General features: G+C 43.5%; 1 protein-coding gene across 5 annotated transcripts in view; it reads right to left on the minus strand.

Moving 5' to 3' along the window:
• Nucleotides 1-19,120, minus strand: part of LOC121277288 (dual specificity protein phosphatase CDC14A-like) — a 237,217-nt gene that overhangs the window by 99,596 nt on the left and 118,501 nt on the right. For all 5 annotated transcript variants that reach the window (XR_005942850.1, XM_041186563.1, XM_041186566.1 and 2 more), the window contains exon 12: nucleotides 7,276-7,388. Coding sequence is in view for 4 of the 5 variants with exons in the window: in XM_041186563.1 (XP_041042497.1) it covers nucleotides 7,276-7,388 (113 nt within the window). In the remaining variant the exon portion in view is untranslated. The remainder of the gene's footprint in view (nucleotides 1-7,275; nucleotides 7,389-19,120) is intronic.

A 19,120-nucleotide genomic window follows, 5' to 3' on the forward strand; every position in this document is an offset into this window, starting at 1 on the left:
CTGCTCTATGAACATGGTTTTTGGCTTTCCAGTGAAGGAAGCCCTTTCTCTCCTCCCATTACAATATGTCACAAGTCACCTGGTGTTGTCTAGAGGTCAAGAAGTCCATTACTCGGTTATCCCCATCCTCCATCGCTAAAGGAAATTGTGTGTGGACCAAGTACTTATCTGCAGAAAAACTATGGAGAGTGATGGGTAGGAAGAACTAAATTTTTTTTAAATACCTATTTTTGTTTATCCAGGCTAGAAACTAGTCTATAGCCTGAAAAAATTGTCAGCATAGAGAACACTATTGTGCATCATAATAAATGATGGAGATTTCAGAATTACCCTTGGTTGCTTTTTTTGGCTGCCTGATTAAATTGTGAGTTTTTGCTTTCTATTGCAGGTTAAACTGATCTTAACTATAGATTATTCACTGCCACGTCCTTCTCTTTAATTCAGGGTGTGGGTGTTGCTGTCAAGACCAGCCTTTATTACCCGGCCCCAATTATTCTTCAGCCTCTTTCTTGAATCGCTGCAGTCCGTATGGTGAAGATACTCCCACAGTGCTCTTAAGTAGGGAGTTCCAGGATTTTGACCCAGTGGCAATGAATGAACAGCATAGGTATCCAAGGCAGGATGATGTGTGACTTGGAGAGGAATTTAGAATAAAGTGGTGATGTTCTCACATAACAAAAACAGAATTACCTGGAAAAACTCAGCAGGTCTGGCAGCATCAGCGGAGAAGAAAAGACTTGACGTTTCGAGTCCTCATGACCCTTCGACAGAACAATTGTCCAAAGGTGCTGATGTTAACAATGTAATGATTATACAGGTGTATAATCAGTATTATTGATACCAATATAACTGCCCCAGGAGTGAAACACATTCAGTTCCTTAGCACTGACAACATTGTTCTTTTTGGTAATACTTCCACACACATCTAATAAAGCAGCAGCTAAAAGCCTGGACTCCCAATAAAGCGGCAGCTAAAAGCCTGGACTCCCAAACCAAATACAGTGTGACATTTTAGCCATATTCACTATTTAGACACTCCCACCCTCATACTGACACTATGTAGATGGTCTTTACTATATGACAGCAGAGTATTCCTTCTTGGGTAGAAATAATTTAATAAGAAACCAATCTTCTGTTGAAGAATTACATAACTAGCATTATTTGTGAAGAAGTGCTGTTGTCAAGTTGACTGAGAAAGTATGGTGCCAGAAAGCAGCAAAGGTATGGTCAGTGAGGGGGAAAGAGCCAGGGAAAGGGAGAATAGAATTTTTAGAATTTACATGACCAGACAGAAACAGGCAGAAAATAAACTCAAGCTGGGATGAAAATGGGCAGCACAATTAAATCTTCCGATTTCACTCCAAGTTTCACAACAACAGTCATTGTTGGTCGACAAGAGTCTTACTGGTCACAGCACCAGTCCTGGCTTTCAATGGTCTACTGGTTGCCTTAAAGATAACAACTTCACCATGGGTTAGAACCACTAAAGAGCATTTTGCAAAGCTGGAACTTGGAAAAATTGGAAAGCACTTGAAAGCCAAATGATTGCACCACCACAAAAAAAAACTATAGCTAAAGTACACTGAACAGGATACTTTTGAAATAAAAATAATGTGAAAATATGCAAGCAATGCATCTCCTATTCATATAATTTAAGGAGCTCAAGAACATTTAAGAATAGGGTTATGATACCTTTAGGTGCAACAAGTCTACCCTTCCAGAAAAATCAACTTCACTTACCCACTTTCTCCTGACATTCCTTAATCTCCTCTGCAAATGTACTCAATTACCTAATTTAAACTGTCCACTTCAATAGTTGTCCCTGCTAACCTATTCGAGAAGCCTATTATCCTTTGAACAAAAGGATTCTTCCTAGCTTTTTTTATTATGATTTTTTAAGCTTAATGTTTCCTGGTCCATACAAGATTTATGTTTTATCATCCTACACACCTCTCTCCTCTGTTGTCCAGCTGGGTGGGACTACCCTTGCCTAGTTCTACTCTTATCTATCCAGGTATAGGCAGAGAATCATGTACAATGGCTTCTGTTCCCCTATTGATATTTCTGAACTCCCCCATCTTTTCTTGGCCCACTGCTATTATCCACATGATCCCATCAGCAATATCATGTCAGTGTACATATGGAAGCTGACAATACCCTGTTCTCTCACTACCATCTCTGCTGACTCCTCCACTGCTTCCAATCTGTCACACTATTTGCCCAATTGGATGAGCAGAAAGTTCCTCCAATTAAATATTGGGAGGACCAAAGCCATTGTCCCTTGGTCCCTGCCACAAACTAATTGTCCAGCCACCAATGGCGTGCCTCTCCTTGGCCACTGTCTGAGACTGAACCAGGCCATTCGCAAATCCTAGCATTTTATTTGACCCTGAGCTAAGAATCTGACCCCATAACCTCTCCATCGCTGAACCTGCTTATTTGCACCTCCATACCACTGCATTCTCCACCCCTTCCTCTGCTTGTCTATGACTGCCACCCTCACCTATTCATGTTACCTCCAGACTTGACTATTCCAATGCTCTTCTGGACTCCCACCTTGCACCCTTTGTAAACTCAAACTCATCCAAAACTATGCTGCCTTAAGCCATAGAATCCTTTCACTGCATCTCTATCTGTCACCACATCCTCTAGGTTATTCCTCAGAATCTATTTCTTCAGTCCAAATGCTCCTGTGAAATGCCTTGGGATATTTTACTACCTTACAGATGCTAGATAATTGCAAGTTGCTGCTGTAATACTACCCATACCATTTGCTCATAAACTGCATCAATAGCCTTCATACAATTTAATCTAATGCCCAAGTGTTTTTACAAATTAATTTTAAAATGTTCTCTCTCCTGCCCCCCCCCCACCTCAGCAAATGTAATTTGAATTAGCTTGTGAATAATAAATTCTCTTTCTTACTTGTAAAATTCTGCACATAAAACAAAATTTCAGTGTGCTTAGAAATCTGGTTCATTCAATGGAACTCAAGAATTCCAGGCAATTAAATAACTTATTGCCTTCAAAGATGAGCAAGCCTTTAGTAACTGACCTACAAGTTCAAAAATAATGCATAACGAACACAAAAAAAACCATATACCCCTAACTTGAAAATGGTGTGTGTTTCTCTCCCACACATTTTCTTAAACATATTAATTCATGCTGGGGTAAGGTAACATTAGCTGCAGTTATCTTCCAGTAATATGTTCATGTGACAGTCTTTGACTGAGAACCTAAACAGCAAGTTTCAGAAGGCTATTCAAGCATAAAGCCTCATCCTAATTCTATCCCCACTCGGGATTTACATGTATATTTTTCAGCACAGTCACTGGATAGTGCTCAGGTGCACTGCTCAATAAAAAATAGTGCTATGTTGTTGGGGTGAATTCATTATGGAATACTTTCAGCACCAAGAACACCATTTGAAATGCTGGTCCTGGAATTATCAGGAAATGATCAGGTTGATAATGTTGGTTTGAAAACTCATCTCTTTTTATTATCCTTCCACCAAATTGTTCTATACATCATGTGGCAGAATACTGAGCCATGGTGATCAAGATAATTTCAAGTGTGATCCCTGGACTGAAAGTCTTGATTTTCATCATAACAATAATGAAGAACAACATGTAGAACAAGAGCTTAGGTGGAACTTAAGGAAAGTTCAAAAGGAACACAGTAATATTGATAAAACAGAAAAAAGGACTACAATGAGAAAGGAGAGGTAGGCTGGATATAATAAAAGGATTATCATAAAATGGTGGACTGCCAACTGTATGCAGTGTAAGCAACCTACATTGAGATTATAAACGTGCTGCTCAGTTTGAGCTGCTGATTACTCTACACTATAAAGCCTCACTTTTGGTAACCCAGTGAATGTAGAGTTATGAAGAGAGATTTGAGAAACAAGGGCTTTCGCACCCACCACCCCAGGGCTGAAGTGGTCAAGTTTATAGATGGTTATTATAGAATGGTACAGCACAGAGGGAGGCCATTTGACCTGTTGAGTTTGTGCTGGCTCTTTTGAAGACCAGTCCAGTGTGTCCCACTCCTTCCCCATACCCCTGTTAAACAACTCTATCAAATCTCCTGTTAGCCTTCTCTACTCTAACAACAACAACCTGGCTTCTCCAGTCCATCCACTTAACTGTAATCCCTCATTGCTTGAACAATTCTAGTAAAACTCTTCGGTATCTACCTCAAAATCTTCACATCCTTCTTAAAGTGTGGCACTCAGAAATGGACACAATACTCCAGCTGGGACTAAACTCCAGCTCCTTTAGGTACCATGCCCTAAGAGGGGCGTTGGTGACAAAGGACTTCCAGTGAATTAGTCCATGATTATGCTTGACAAGGTACTGCAGTGGTTTGCCATTGCCTTCTGCAATATAGCTGAACAGGAAACTCTCCCATTCTCACTGCCTGAGACTGCCTGTCATCATCTGTATTGAAAAAAATGGATATGAATTAGGAGTAGGCCATTCAGCCCCTTGAGCCTGCTCCACCATTTAATATGATCATGGCTAATCTAACTGTAACCTCAATTCCACATCCTCACCTACCCCTGATAACCTTTCACTCCCTTGCTTAAAAGATTGTATCTAGCTCTGCCTTGAAGATATTCAAAGACTGCTTCCACTGCCTTTTATGGAAGAGTTCCAAAGACTCAACCCTCAGAGAGAAAAAAATTCTGCTCATCTCTGACTTAAATGGACTTGTAAATAGTGACCCCTAGTTCTAGATTCTCCCACAAGAGGAAATATCCTTTCCACACCCACCCTGTCAGGTCCCTTCAGGATCTTATATGTTTCAATAAAACCTGTTTGGTCACATTATGAATGCACCTTCTGTGGCCATAAAGTCCTGAAGTGGGACTTGAACCCAGAGCTAGGGACATTACTACTGCACCACAAGACCTCCTCTGGGGCTAATGTGGTGCCTTATAGGTTCAGTGCTTCCTGAATTTTGTACTCTTATGCCTTTATTTATACTAAAGTCCAGGATCCTAAATGCCTTATTAACCTGTCCTACCATCTTCAAATATTTGTGCACAAATGCCCCTGTGGCTCCCTCCTCTTGAACCCCCTGTAAAATTATACCATTTAGCTTATACTGTTTCACTTCATTCTTCCTATCAAAATGCATCACCTCACACTTTTCTGCAATGGATTTCATCTGCTATGTGTTCAACCATTCCACCAGTGTGTCTTTGTCCTCTTGAAGGCTTTTGTTATCTTCCTCACCGTTTAGCACACTTCCAAGTTTTGTGTCATCTGCAAATTTCAAAATTGTGCGACGCCTTATCCCAAGTCCTTATCCCATTAATGTACATCAAAAACAGGAGTGTTCCTGGTACTGAACTTTGGGGAATACCACTGTACCCCAGTCTGAATAACAGCCACTTACCACAACTCTGTTTTCCAACCCTTATCCAATTTTGTATCTGCCCCTTTTAAAGGTGCTTCAATTTTGTAAACAAGCTTAGTGTGCAGTACTTTATCAAATGTCTTCGAAAGGCCAAATGCACAACATCAGCTACACTGCCCTTATCAACCCTCTCAATTACTCTGTCAAAAATCTCAAGCAAATTGGTCAAACATGATTTGCCCTTAAATCTGTGCTAACTCCTTCATTAGGAGTCATATGATTAAAGTGCCAATCAGTGGAAACAATCTGTTTCTGAAACAGCAACAAAAGGCCACAAAAAGAATTAAATAAAAGGTCAGAGGGAAAAAAATCTTTACAGAGAGTAGTTAGAATATTGTTGAAGCAGGGGAATTAAATAGGTGCTTGAAAAAAAAGAGATTGACTTCTATCTGGTGAGTGAGCAGAAGGGTGGGACTATACTTGATGTCTAATGGAGAAAGAGAGACTTGATGGGCTGCACAGCCTGTTTCTATGCTATAATACTGATTTAGTTGTTGGCAGTAGGTTGTTATAACTAGCTTCAATGTCATGTGAGGGGAAGACATGAAAAAATGAAGAGGGAAAATTGAAAGTCAGGGCTCCTGCTCCGAATCACTATGTAGTAATTCCAACTGAGGATAGAATCATTTATTAATCTGTCAATATTTATAGTTTACATAACTCATGAACACATCGATACTTAGAAATGATTGCTGCCAGCATCGATTCTTCTGCACCCTACGATGTTATTCCCGTCAGGTGGAGGAGGAGGGGGCACAGAAAAGATGGCGGGTGGGGAAGACACACTACCATACTTTTAAAAAAAAACTGACTAGCTATGCTGGATGCTTTTCTAGCAATTCTGATTGAACATTAGAAGTTCATGTTTCAGCGACAGCATGTGCAGCTAGCTATCCTAACCAATGTCATGGCAAGACACTACGCCATCTACGGGAAACTTTGCCTTACTACTATTAACAGCAGTCACACCAGCACTGAAGCATCAGTTTCATGCATCATATTAATATTAAAATGGGAATACATATTTTTTCTTTTTACATACATATTTTCAATCTAGCTTCTTTATCACATCAGTCCCAGAGGTGTGAGGCCCAATGGCAAGACCCAATCTCTAGGTTTATGGTTTTTACACCAAAGATTAATTTCATTGTATTTTAAGCTGTGTCCTTCTTTATTCCATCCAAGCACAAAATACACTAAGATTGTCATAACGTTTCTTTCAAATAAGAGGGTAACATTCAGTTTAGATGGCTTTAAAGAGGATACAGCCAAAAATACAAAATAGATTTCACAGCAATAATCAAAAGCCTAGCTGTTGGGTGTTGCAGTAGATTGGCACACAGTTCTCCCACTTCAGACTAGATTCAGTCAGCCCAGACTGATAAGATGGAAAATTCCTCCTGTGTTTGTTTTAAGGGCCACAAGAATTATTTTGGGCAAGATACAACCTAGTTCTCAACAACTTTGGGATCCCAGCACAAAAATACTCAGCCAACCTGGCAATCATTTGAAAGACTACATGGATGACCGTTGTGGGATATGGAGTGATCGATAATACAATAGAGATGTTCCTGAGATTAATGTTAAAGCGCATTACTGGGCTCAGCAAAGGAATGTTTGCTCTCCAGCTAACTGTGTTATTCTTGTCCCAGGAGTACATGAGGTAAGCTCTGAGTATCTGAAATAGCATTGCGTTCCACTCTCCAGAAACAACATCCTTTATCTGGATAAAAGGACAACCATTCATCCAAAATAAAAACTCAAACTTTTCCACAGGACTTCTGGCCACAAGTCATCAGATACAAATGTTTATTTTTGACAGCACTACTGTTCCTAAAAGATACTCACTTCATTGATCCAGTGGTCACAGCTCTTGCTGGTCTTCTACTCTTTAATACCCTAAGTTTATCACCTTGGGTCAGTTCATTTTTATTAGTGCAGTGATCATCATTATCATTGTACTATGGAGAAAAGAATAAATAAAATCAGAACAATTAATAAATTTTCTAAAATAAACTAAATCAATATGTAGAATCACACCAATTGCATGTATGAAAGACCAGAATGCTACGATACCACCAACAGTTTTGCTTTATGCCCTGTTTATGTTGTGAATGACAACTTCAGATTAATTGTCTGCTTTTGTTTTGCCATTTTCAAATCTACAGTTTAAATTACAGGGTGGATTCCAGAGTAAGGGCAGCAGCAATTTAAATTTACTGTGACCAACGCTGCTTCATTTGAGCTATGGAGAAAAAAGCCACCCAAGTCCCACTCTTTGGAGCTCCATTACTAAACTTTACCAATGTCTCCACAAAATAAAACACTGCAGATGCTGACTGGAAATACTCGGCAGATGTGGAAGCATCTAGGCAGAGAGAAACAGAGTTAATGTTTCCAATGATAGGACACTGAGTTGAAACGTGTTTACCTGTCCACAGATGCTGCCAGGCTCACTGAACATTTTCAGCATTTTCTGTTTTTATCTCATGCACCTCTCGCTGTCCCTTTAAAAAAATCTTCTCAAAACCAATGCTTTTGATCAAGCATCTCAACTCTCTGACCATGTTCAGCATCTACTCCTATATTTCTTTTTTTTTAATTCTCCTTTCCACCCATTTTTTTTTGTAAAGAACACTAAAACATGTTAGAATTTAAAAGGTGTTATATAAATACAGGTTGGTACGTTCGTATTTTAGGCCCAATTCATTACCACCATATTACAAAGCTATAAAAAAAATGCAACACCAGAGCTTTTTATTATTAACGTGTGCAAGGTCAGTCGCACACCAATTAAATATTCCATGCCATAATTGGTCTTTTTGTAATAGCACTGAGCCCTACATCGTATTACAGCCAAGTGGACTCTTCAGCCCTTCATGAATGTGCTCTCAATGGAACACAAAATGGCATGCAAAAATAGCCTCAGATACCCTTCTCCATTCCTCTGAGTTAGCTAACCTGTGTAGTCCTTCTCTTAATAAAGGACTTTCCGTTGTGGGCAGGAAAACCAGGAAGATCCCACATCCAACTATTTAATGGGCAGGGATTTTCCACCCCGCCACAGAAGTTGGTGGGGAACGCATCCCACTGATCAGGAATGCCCCGCAGCCATTTGATGTTTCTTGCAGCATTAATTGGCTAGAGGTGGGCTTACCACCCTCACTCAGGCAGAAGTCCCACCTTATAGAGCTGCCGGCCTCTGTCATCTCAGTAGTGCCCAGGGTGCAGTGGTGACTGCTGGAACTACAAGCAGTCCCACTAGTCAAAGTGCTGGAGCCTCGGGATGTGTGTTTTTGTGCAGGTCTTGTAGCGGGGAGGGGAAGGGAGGCCTGGTGGATGGGAGAGATGGAGAGTCGGGTGGTGGTGGGGCGTGCATTGAAGGCCAGTGGGGAGGGTTCAACAGATTGGTAGGGTGGTGCCAGATTTTGAAAGGGGGCCAGTAATGGAAGGATAACCCCTGCCTGCCTGAGGCCCAAGCAGGATAACCTGCCAGGCTTACCACCATGAAGTGTCCCTTAGTTGGCCATTTAAGTGCCTCAATTGGGGAGAGGGCAGGTGGGCCACTCTAGGCCTCATCTGCACCCACCACCACCCCCCTCACCCCGTAAAATTCCAGACAGATCGATGGCAGGCAGAAGAGCAATGGAAAGACCACCGAAGGAATTTTATGGATCTCCCATCTGCAAACCCACTGGTGGGGGGCCCATAAAATTCTGCCTCATGACACAGTTAGCTGGCACCTGCTTTTTCAATGTGGTCTGGAACTGACTTCTAACATGAGGCGATAAATAAATTGGAGTGAAATTAAATTGCATCTGAGCAATAAATGAATGCCACATAAAATAGTAAATAGGAAAGCTAGCATGGGTTAGAAAGTACGGAGGCAGTACTATGTAACATCATAACATTTTAACACAAAATTCCTGCTCAACCGATTTCCAACCTGGAACAGAAACACATCTGGCAGTGCAAGTTGCCTCACATCTGCTGATAAAGCATTTGGTATTAATGCATCTATTGTAGCTCCAATAAACAGAGCAATATAAATAAGTTAGCATCTGAGGAAATATCCTTGTAGTTCATTTAAGCGTTTTCAATGAGACTACTTTTCCTTATTAACGGACAACTCAAATACCATTTTTATCTCAAAAATAATTCATCACATCATCAATTTTTAAAAAATGCTGTTGTGCTGTCAGCCCAGACGCTTAATTGGTATCACTTTCCATGCACATTTTTTGTAATTTTACTTTTCAGCCATCAATTTTACATGCAGAATTCTGTTTAGATTATTACTCGATATCACCACTTGCAATTTTTGTGCAGCACATCAATGTCAAACATTCACAACGATATAGGACTGGATTTTACAGGGTGTTGTGGACCCCAACTACCAGGCTGGAAAAAAAAAAATCGATGGTGAACCCACCCACCGAACGGATGGCCGCCCCTCAGCAATTCATTGCTGGGAGCAGCATTCATCGCTTTGCTGCAAGACCTCCACCCCTATCTTGGGAGCAAGACCCACCTTAGAGAGCTGCCAGCCAATTGGATGGCTGGCAGATCTGTAATCCCAGCAGTGCCAGGCGGGAGTGGTGAGCATGGCTGGGACTGCAGGCAGTCCTGATGAAGAGGAGCCCAGACAAGTCCGGGGTATCACTGGGGCCAGGCTGGCAGGCCCCAGCAAGAGGTTGAGGGCGATGTGGGGCTGGCTGGGTGTGAGGGACCAGGCGGGGAGGATAAGGGGGGGGGGGGGGGGGGGGGGGGGGGGGGGGGGGGGGGGGGGAGGGAGGCCTCCGATGGGCACACGCAACCCTCAAAGGAGGTATTACCCCCTTGCCCAACATCAGCTCATGCAGCGACTCCTGCTTGGCATGGGTGGGAGGAGGCCATTAATTGGCCCCCACTACTCCATGTTAAACTTCAGACAGGTCAGGCATGGGTGGCGGGCAGGCTGGCTGCTGGGTTTTACCAGCTTCCTTGACTTCAAAACCGCCGGTGTGGGAGTGAAAAGTCTAGCTCATGGTGTTGAAATGATAGCAAGGTGACCAGAAAAGGATCATGCAACATAGTGCTAAACGTTAATACTCAAGATAACACCAGGTAGTGATTATGTAATGAGCAGTTCAACTTCATAATTCTCAAGTGAAACAAGATTAAACTGCAGCCTTGAATAATCCCAAATTATTCTGCATGTCAATATACGCACAAAGTATAAATTTCATCAGGTGAGATTATATTCAGTGTTTGCCAAAAATTTGGCATCTTTTAAATATCTAACAGAAAAAGTAACTAACAACCACCTCTTTCCTATCATCCAGAAACCAGAGCTCATAAAAGATTTATGGTTGAAGAGGGCTGCACAGCCCATGTTGTTCATCTATCTAGGTGGACTCAAGTCCATCCTGAACATTGCATCTAAATGATTCTAGAGATTTTGGGCAAAACTTTTCGCTCAGAAGCCGGGTGTGCTCTCGATCCACTTGAATGTGTAATGATGTGTGATGACATCGGCCGAGCGTGCCGACATCAACGCGCAGTCGCGCGATAGTTTGGTCGGTGGGCACGTGCCAGAGTCGGCAGCACACCCGCCGACAATTAAAAGGCCTGTTAAGGCCATTAAATAATCAATTAACCTAAATTTTTCACTGCCCGTCCAACCTAATGGCTGGCAGGCAGACAAAAATGCCAAACGGCCTTTGCATTTTTTTGGAAACCTTATCCATGGGCGGGATGAGGTTTCCAAAAGCAAATAAAAATAAATTAAAAGTTTTACAATTGAATGAAGAACATGCCCCTGCTCATGTGACAGAGCACATGAGGGGGCATGTTTTATTCCATTTTTATTTTTTTCATTTTCTTTTTTTAAACATCGCTTCATCTCCGAGGCAGCTCCGTGCCTCTGGGAGATTATGAAGTGCTCACTTGTGCGCATACGTGAAGTTCGCGTTCGGCCAGCTTGCCCTCCGTCTCCCCCCAACCCTTGCACAGGCAGTGCTGAACACTGCCACTCTTATTTCACGCTGGGCGGGCCTTAAGTGGCCCTTCACAGCGTGAAATCGCCTTCCAGTGCCTATCGCGGGAGGTGATCGGCTTCCCGAACACCCCTGCCTGCCAAGGGCAAAATTCTGCCTTTTGAATCCACCACACATTCAGGAACAACAACAATTTGTATTTATATAGCTGCTTTAACAGAATAAGGAATCCAATCTATGTACTGATTACTTAAGTCTGGCCTAAATTTGGCTTTTGCCATTTTGAGTCAGTGCCCCCTTGTTCTATTCCCAAGTTCCATTAAGTAGTTTGCTGGGTCTATCTTTTGCCCTCATCATTAACTATTTTATACACACAACAAAATCACCTTATAGATACCCCTTGCAATACTAAATAGACCATTTCTTCAGGCTTTCCTGAACTTCATACCTCTGTTACCAGTGATTAGTCTCATGGCTCTATGCTGCATTGCCTCCAGTGCGTCAATAGCCCCCTTTGCATTTTAGTGACTAAAACTGGACAATGTATTCAAAATGTGTTATGACCAGAGAATTAAACAATTTGACCATGACATCCATAGATTTGATTTTAACAAGGCCGGTTGTAATCTAAGTGTTCCACTTTACCCCAAGCTGACCTTTCAAGCCTTTGCTCTTCCTATCATAAAGATCACCTTACGTGTATGTGTAACATTGGCTGCCTTCACCCCTTTCTCAGTTCATTAGCTATCCATACTGCATACTCTGGAATTCTAACCCTAAATCCCTCAGATACTTCACTGTCCCTGCTTGCTTTAAATCCCTCCTTAAAACCTACCCCTATGGCCAAGTGTTTGCTTTTCCCCTCCTAATAGTCTCTTTGTTGGCTCAGCATCTACCTTTCTGGAATTGTTCTTCTGTGAAACATCTTGGGACATCTTTCTACATTATAGGCACGATATAAATGCTACTATTTGTTTTGGAAACATAGTTCAATCCCTGGCTTTGGTGATTTCAATTCAGTACTGGATGGACACGTAGGTAGCTACTGGGAAATATCAACAAAAGCCAGGCATAATCTTTCTTTCCAATTTTCCCTTTACCCCATGGAGACACATTGTTTTTTCTTTTTAGAGCTCCTCCCCATTCAATGGCTGGAATTTCATCTCAACAGGTTCATTCGCAGCAGGGAGGGCAGTAGCAGGTCGGCAGCTTCTGTCAACCAGGCTTTGCCATGGCTCTTTAATTCAGCATTGGCATCCCGCTTCTGGGTAACCTTGACAGAGAGGCTCAGCAGGATGACGCCCAGAATCTGCCAAAGGAAGGATTTCTAGTTAAAGGGACTTTAGCAGGGGTCAGAATGGCTGAACTGTTTATTAACTGCTGTGGCTTTAGCAACCACAGGAATGGAGAGAACCTGGGAAGAGTCTTTAAATCTTACCTGAAGGCCCTGCTGCAGGATCCTAGGAACTGGTGAGGTGAGGTTTGGCAAGGGTGGAAGGAAGAGGCCAGCCACTCCAACCAAGCAGGAGTGGATGCAAGTGGCCGATGGAAATGGATAACAGCAGTGTGGTTCCTCAAACCTGGATAGAGTGCCCCAGGAGGGTGGGAAAGGTAAGTGGTATATCACTTGCAGGTGCCAACCTTCTCATTCTGACTTGCCAGTATTCTCCTGCACAACATACTTCAGACCAACATACTTTGCAACTTCACTCATTCCTCTCCAGACACCTGAATAGCCAAGACTGACACTCACCTTCACCTTTGTGCCCTTTTGTATCCAAGCCTCACAGTCATCTTCCACTAATGTTGTCCCTCCCACCTCTTCACACGATCCATTCCCCACACCACTGCTTTCATTCTTCGTAGAAGAGAGTGCAGAAGTCCAGGGAAGGGCACAGAACAAGTGGGGGGGTGGGATAGAGGTATTTTTTAATTTATTTATGTATTCATGGGATGTGGGCTTCGCTTGCTGGGTCAGCATTTATTGCCCATCCCTAATTGCCCTTGAGGTGGTGGTGCTGAGCTGCCTTCTTGAACCGCTGCAGTCATTGTGGTGTAGGTACACCTACAGTGCTGTTAGGTAGGGAGTTCCAGGATTTTGACCCAGCAACAGTGAAGGAACAGCGATATATTTCCAAGTCAGGATGGTGACTGACTTGGAGGGGAACTTCCAGGTGGTGGTATTCCCATCTATCTGCTGCCCTTGTCCTTCTAGATGGTAGTGATTGTGAATTTGCAAGGTGCTGTCGAAGAAGCCTTGGTGAATTCCTACAGTGCATCTGGAGATGGTGCACACCACTGCTGCTGTACGTCGGTGGTGGAGGGAGTGAATGTATGTGGATGTGGTGCTAATCAAGCGGACTGCTTTGTCCTGGACAGTGTCAAGCTTCTCGAGTGTTGTGGGAGCTGCACTCATCCAGGCAAGTGGGCAGTATTCCATTACACTCCTGACTTGTTCCTTGTAGATTGTGGACAGGCTTTGGGGAGTCAGGAGGTGGGTTACTCATCGCAAGATTCCTAGCCTCTGACCTGCTCTTATACCCACAGTATTGGTATGGCTAGTCCAGTTCCGTTTCTGGTCAATGGTAACCCCCAGGATGTTGAAATTGGGGGGTTCAGTGATGGTAATGCCATTGAACATCAAGGGGCAATGGTTAAATTCTCTCTTGTTGGAGACAGTCATTGCCTGCCATTTGTGTGGCACGAACGTTATTTACTACTTGTCAGCCCAAGCCTGGATATTCTCCAGGCCTGGCTGCATTTGGGCATGGATTGCTTCAGTATCTGAGGAGTCGCGAATGATGCTGAACACTGTGCAATCATCCGCGAATATTCGCACTTCTGACCATATGATGGAAGGAAGGAAGGTCATTGATGAAGCAGCTGAAGATGGTTGGGCCCAGGACACCACCGAGGAACTCCTGTGGTAATGTCCTGAAGTGGAGTTGACTGACCTCCAACAGCCACAACCATCTTCCTTTGTGCTAGGTATGACGACAACCAGCAGAGAGTTTTCCCCTCAATTCCCATTGGCTCCAGTTTTGCTAGGGTTCCTCGATGCCACACCAATGTCAAGAGCAGTCACTCTCACCTCACCACAAGGGTTCAGCTCTTTTGTCCACATTTGAACCTAGGCTGTAATGAGGTCAGGAGCTAAGCGGCTCTGGCAAAACCCTAACTGGGCATCTGTGAGCAGGTTATTGCTAAGCAAGTGCTGCTTGATAGCACTGTTGATGACCCATCATAATACTTTACTGATGATGGAGAGTAGACTGATGGGGCGGTAATTGACCGGGTTGGATTTGTCCCGCGTTTTATGTACAGGAAATACCTTGGCAATTTTCACATAGCTGGGTAGATGGCAGTACTGGAATAGCTTGGCTGGGGGCGCGGCAAGTTCTGGAGCACAAGTCTTCAGTATTTTCCTGGAATATTGTCAGGGCCCATTGCCCTGGCAGTATCCAGTGCCTTCAGCCATTTCTTGATATCACATGGAGTGAATCGAATTGGCTGAAGGCTGATACCTGTGAAGTTAGGAACTTCTGGAGGAAGTTGAGATGGATCATCCACTTGGCACTTGGTGCTGAAGATTGTAGCAAATGCTTCAGCCTTATCTTTTGCACTGATGTGCTGGGCTCCCCATCGTTGAGGATGGGGGTATTTGTGGAGGCTCCTCCTTCAGTGAGTTGTTTAATTGTCCACCACCATTCATGACTGGATGTGGCAGGACTGCAGAGCTTAGATCTGATCTTTGTTGTGGGATCGCTTAGCCCTGTCTATCACTTGCTGCTTATGCTGTTTGGCACGCAAGAAGCCCTGTGTTATAGCTTCATCAGGTTGACACCTCATTTTTAGGTATGCCTGGTGCTGATCCTGGCATACCCTCCTGCACTCCTCATTGAACCAGGGTTGATCCCCTGGCTTGATGGTAATAGTAGAGTGGGAGATATGCCCATGACATTACAGATTGCGTTCGAGTACAATTCTGCTGCTGCCGATGGCTCACAGTGCCTCATGGATGCCCAGTCTTGAGTTGCTAGATCTGTTCGAAAGCCATCCCATTTGGCACAGTGGTAGTACCACACAACACGATAGAGGGTATCCTCAATGTGAAGGCGGGATTTTGTCTCCACAATGACTGTGCGGTGGTCACTCCTACTGTTACTGTCTTGGACAGATGCATCTGTGGCAGGCAGGTTCGTGAGGATGAGGTGAAGTATGTTTTTCCCTCTTGTTGGTTCCCTCACCACCTGCACAGACCCAGTCTATCAGTTATGTCATTTAGGACTCGGCCAGCTCTGTCAGTAGTGGTGCTACCGAGCCATTCTTGGTGATGGACATTGAAGTCCTCTGCCCAGAGTACATTCTACTCCCTTGCCACCCTCAGTGCTTCCTCCAAGTGGTGTTCAACATGGGGGAGCACTGATTCATCAGCTGAGGAGGGTGGTACATGGTAATCAGCAGGAGGTTTCCTTGCCCATGTTTGACCTGATGCCGTGAGACTTCATGGGGTCCGGAGTCGATGTTGAGGGCTCCCAGGGGTACTCCCTCCCGACTATATACCACTGTGCTGCCAGGACAGATCATACCCAGAAGTGGTGACTGGGACATTATCTGTAAGGTATGATTCCGTGAGTATGACTATGTCAGGCTGTTGCTTGACTAGTCTGTGAGACAGCTCTCCCAATTTTGGCACTAGCCCCCTGATGTTATTAAGAAGGACTTTGCAGGGTCGACAGGGCTGAGATTGCTGTTGTCGTTTCCGGTGCCTAGGTCAATGCCAGGCGGTCTGTCTGGTTTAATTCCTTTTTTGTGATTTTGTAGAGGTTTGTTACAACTGAGTGGCTTGCTAGGCCATTTCAGAAGGCATTTAAGAGTCAACCACATTGCTGTGGCTCTGGAGTCACATGTAGGTTGGCCCTTCAGTGACAGCATCTTTGACAACTCCCACCTAATCCAATGAGAAGGTGGTCTTTTTCATAGGGACTGCAGATGTTAGCAATGGCCTGCTGTATAAACCCAAGCCTCATGATGCACTGGTGTTCACACTTGTCAAGAGAGCTGATCCTCTGCCTGCACACCATGCACTAGGAGTCTCTCCTCCTTCGAGCTGGATCTGTGTCCAATTCCTCTGTCCTGTTGAGCAGTATGTGGCTGAGAAGCTTGTTTCTGCTGATGCTGGAATTGCTGTTGCTCTTGTCCTCACCAGAGGTCTAAGGTGGAACTGCATTAAATGCTCCAACGATGCAGTGAAGGCTCACAGCAGGGAAGTGCAAATCAAGGTTAGAGTGAAGTACAAGACTGTGAACTAACTTCCAAGAATCCAAATCACCTCTCAAGTTGAGAGAGTCTTGTGTGTCAGAAGAAGTTCTGTGAGCAGCACCATCTCATCTAGACACGGCTGCAGCTCTTCAGTTTCACTGTTTGAAGGCTCCCCAGCCTGTCAGTTACACAGTAGAAGCATTCCTCTCATCTAGTTAATCCTGGTGAGTTCCTCACTACTTTGGAAGTACATGTGCTGGCTGTTAAACCCAGAATTCTGGGCTAAAAGTCAAATTAATTGGGGATTTACATATTGAAATTCCTCACCAGACAGCTTCATAGAGGTTCTCTGTTCACCTGCAAACCACCCCAATTTAAACCAGGAAGTCGACGGGATCATGTCAGGTTTCCCAAATAACTTTCCAGGGCTTTAATCTCCCTCCCCCAATCCACAGCCGAACCAGTCTCTCTCCTTGGCATTTAAAATTCTGCCAATGTATCTAAAATAGAGAACTTTCAAGCCAGAGCTGAGTTTGTGGCAACCTTAGCTACAGGGTGCTGAGAATTTGTCAATTAATGCCAAGTATTAAAAGTATAATATTTCCCAATCCATTTAAAATTAGCCATGTTAATTATAAGTTTCAAGTAATTGGAATCCGCAGTATGGCACATTGGACAATCAAGGCATGGTTTGTCCGTGCCCATATGGTTCGTGGAGCTGCAGTTGCAGAATCAAAGAATCACAGTGCAGAAGAGGCCCTTCAGCCCATCGAGTCTGCACCAACACGTGAGAAACACCTGACCTACCTACCTAATCCCATTTACCAGCACTTGGCCCATAGCCTTGAATGTTATGATGTGCCAAGTGTTCATCCAGGTACTTTTTAAAGGATGTGAGGCAACCCACCTCCACCACCCTCCCAGGCAGTGCATTCCAGACCGTCACCACCCTCTGGGTAAAGAAGTTTTTCCCCACATCCCCTCTAAACCTCCTGCCCCTCACCTTGAACTTGTGTCACCTCGTGACTGACCCTTTCAACTAAGGCAACAGCTGCTCCCTATCCACCCTGTCCATGCCCCTCAATCTTGTACACCTCGATCAGGTCGCCCCTCAGTCTTCTCTGCTCCAACGAAAACAATCCTTCTCAAAAATACATCTTGTTGCGCTCTGCCAAGAGGTGAGAAAAAGGGGGATAAGTTATCCCACCACCTCTCCCCATCCGTAGCATGCAGCTGAAAAAGAACAACTTTAGGGCTGGATCCGAGAGCAGGCAATATGCAAAGACAAGGTTGTTGCCACTGTTTCTGTTACTTTAATGCAAATGAATGACCAGAATTGTCCAATCAACGCAGAAGACTCTGGCGGATCCATGCAACCAAGACCAACAGGAGAGGAGGCAAGAAGGTTCTAGAGAAGTCTGCTATTTTGTTGACGATTGTACCCATGGAACCTAGGTTGACTGGGAGGTGCTGTTGGGTGAGAAGCGGTAACTAAATCCTTGTCAGAAAGGAGCTGGAATTCTACCCGAGGAAGATCAGAGTCTTGAAGGACTTTTGAAATTGGTGCCATATAATATTTCCCAATCCTTTTTAAAATTAGCCATGTTAGTTACAAATTTCAAGCAATTGGGTACCTGTGGTGGAATCCATGGTCACGGAGCATTGGGGAGCCACACTCTTGGGGTGAGGGGAGGGGGGGAGGCTCGGAAAACTTTCCAGAAAGTTTTGGGGACTTACTTTGTGATTCCTGCGGTGAGGATTGTTCTTGCCCATTGGTGCTGAGTGATCTGCTTAATAAATCCGAGAGATCTATTTTTGTTGTATCTGTTACTTAATATGTAATTGACATTGACCGTGATTTGCCTGTTAGTTCATGCTTGACTTATTTTCATTCTGGTTTGAATGATAAAGTAAAAGTTATAAAAATATGAAATCTTGTCCATTGGTTATCATCGGGATCAGCTGGTAAATTAGGTTCTTCTAGTTTGTTGATCTCCACAGGGAACATAACAGTACCTGTGAATAATACCTCAATTTAATATTACCTCCTGCTTACAAGCTGACTCTCACATAATTATTGAATAGTTCCCAAAACAGAAAAAATACTATAAAGGCACGGGATGTAAAACTCATCATGCAGTAGCTGCCCTCAAAATCCACTTCCAACCTATATCTAAGGTTAGAATATTAATATCATTAATCTTCCATTTTCATTCTCAATATACCTTGCTTTCAGGGAACCTGTAAGATATTGGCAGAGTGCTCAAATAGGCAATTTTAGCTTAGTCTGAAGAAAAGTATAGGGTGGACATTATGAAATTAGGAAAAGTTGTTAACTAGTATTGTTGGTGTTTTTTAAAAGTACATTTTTTGGACAATATCACTGCACAGTATTGTCCTTTAATAAACATTTCTGTGACATGCAATGAAGCTGAAAAACTTGATCAATACTG

The sequence above is a fragment of the Carcharodon carcharias genome, chromosome 4 (assembly GCF_017639515.1).
Source record: "Carcharodon carcharias isolate sCarCar2 chromosome 4, sCarCar2.pri, whole genome shotgun sequence".
NCBI lineage: Eukaryota > Metazoa > Chordata > Chondrichthyes > Lamniformes > Lamnidae > Carcharodon > Carcharodon carcharias.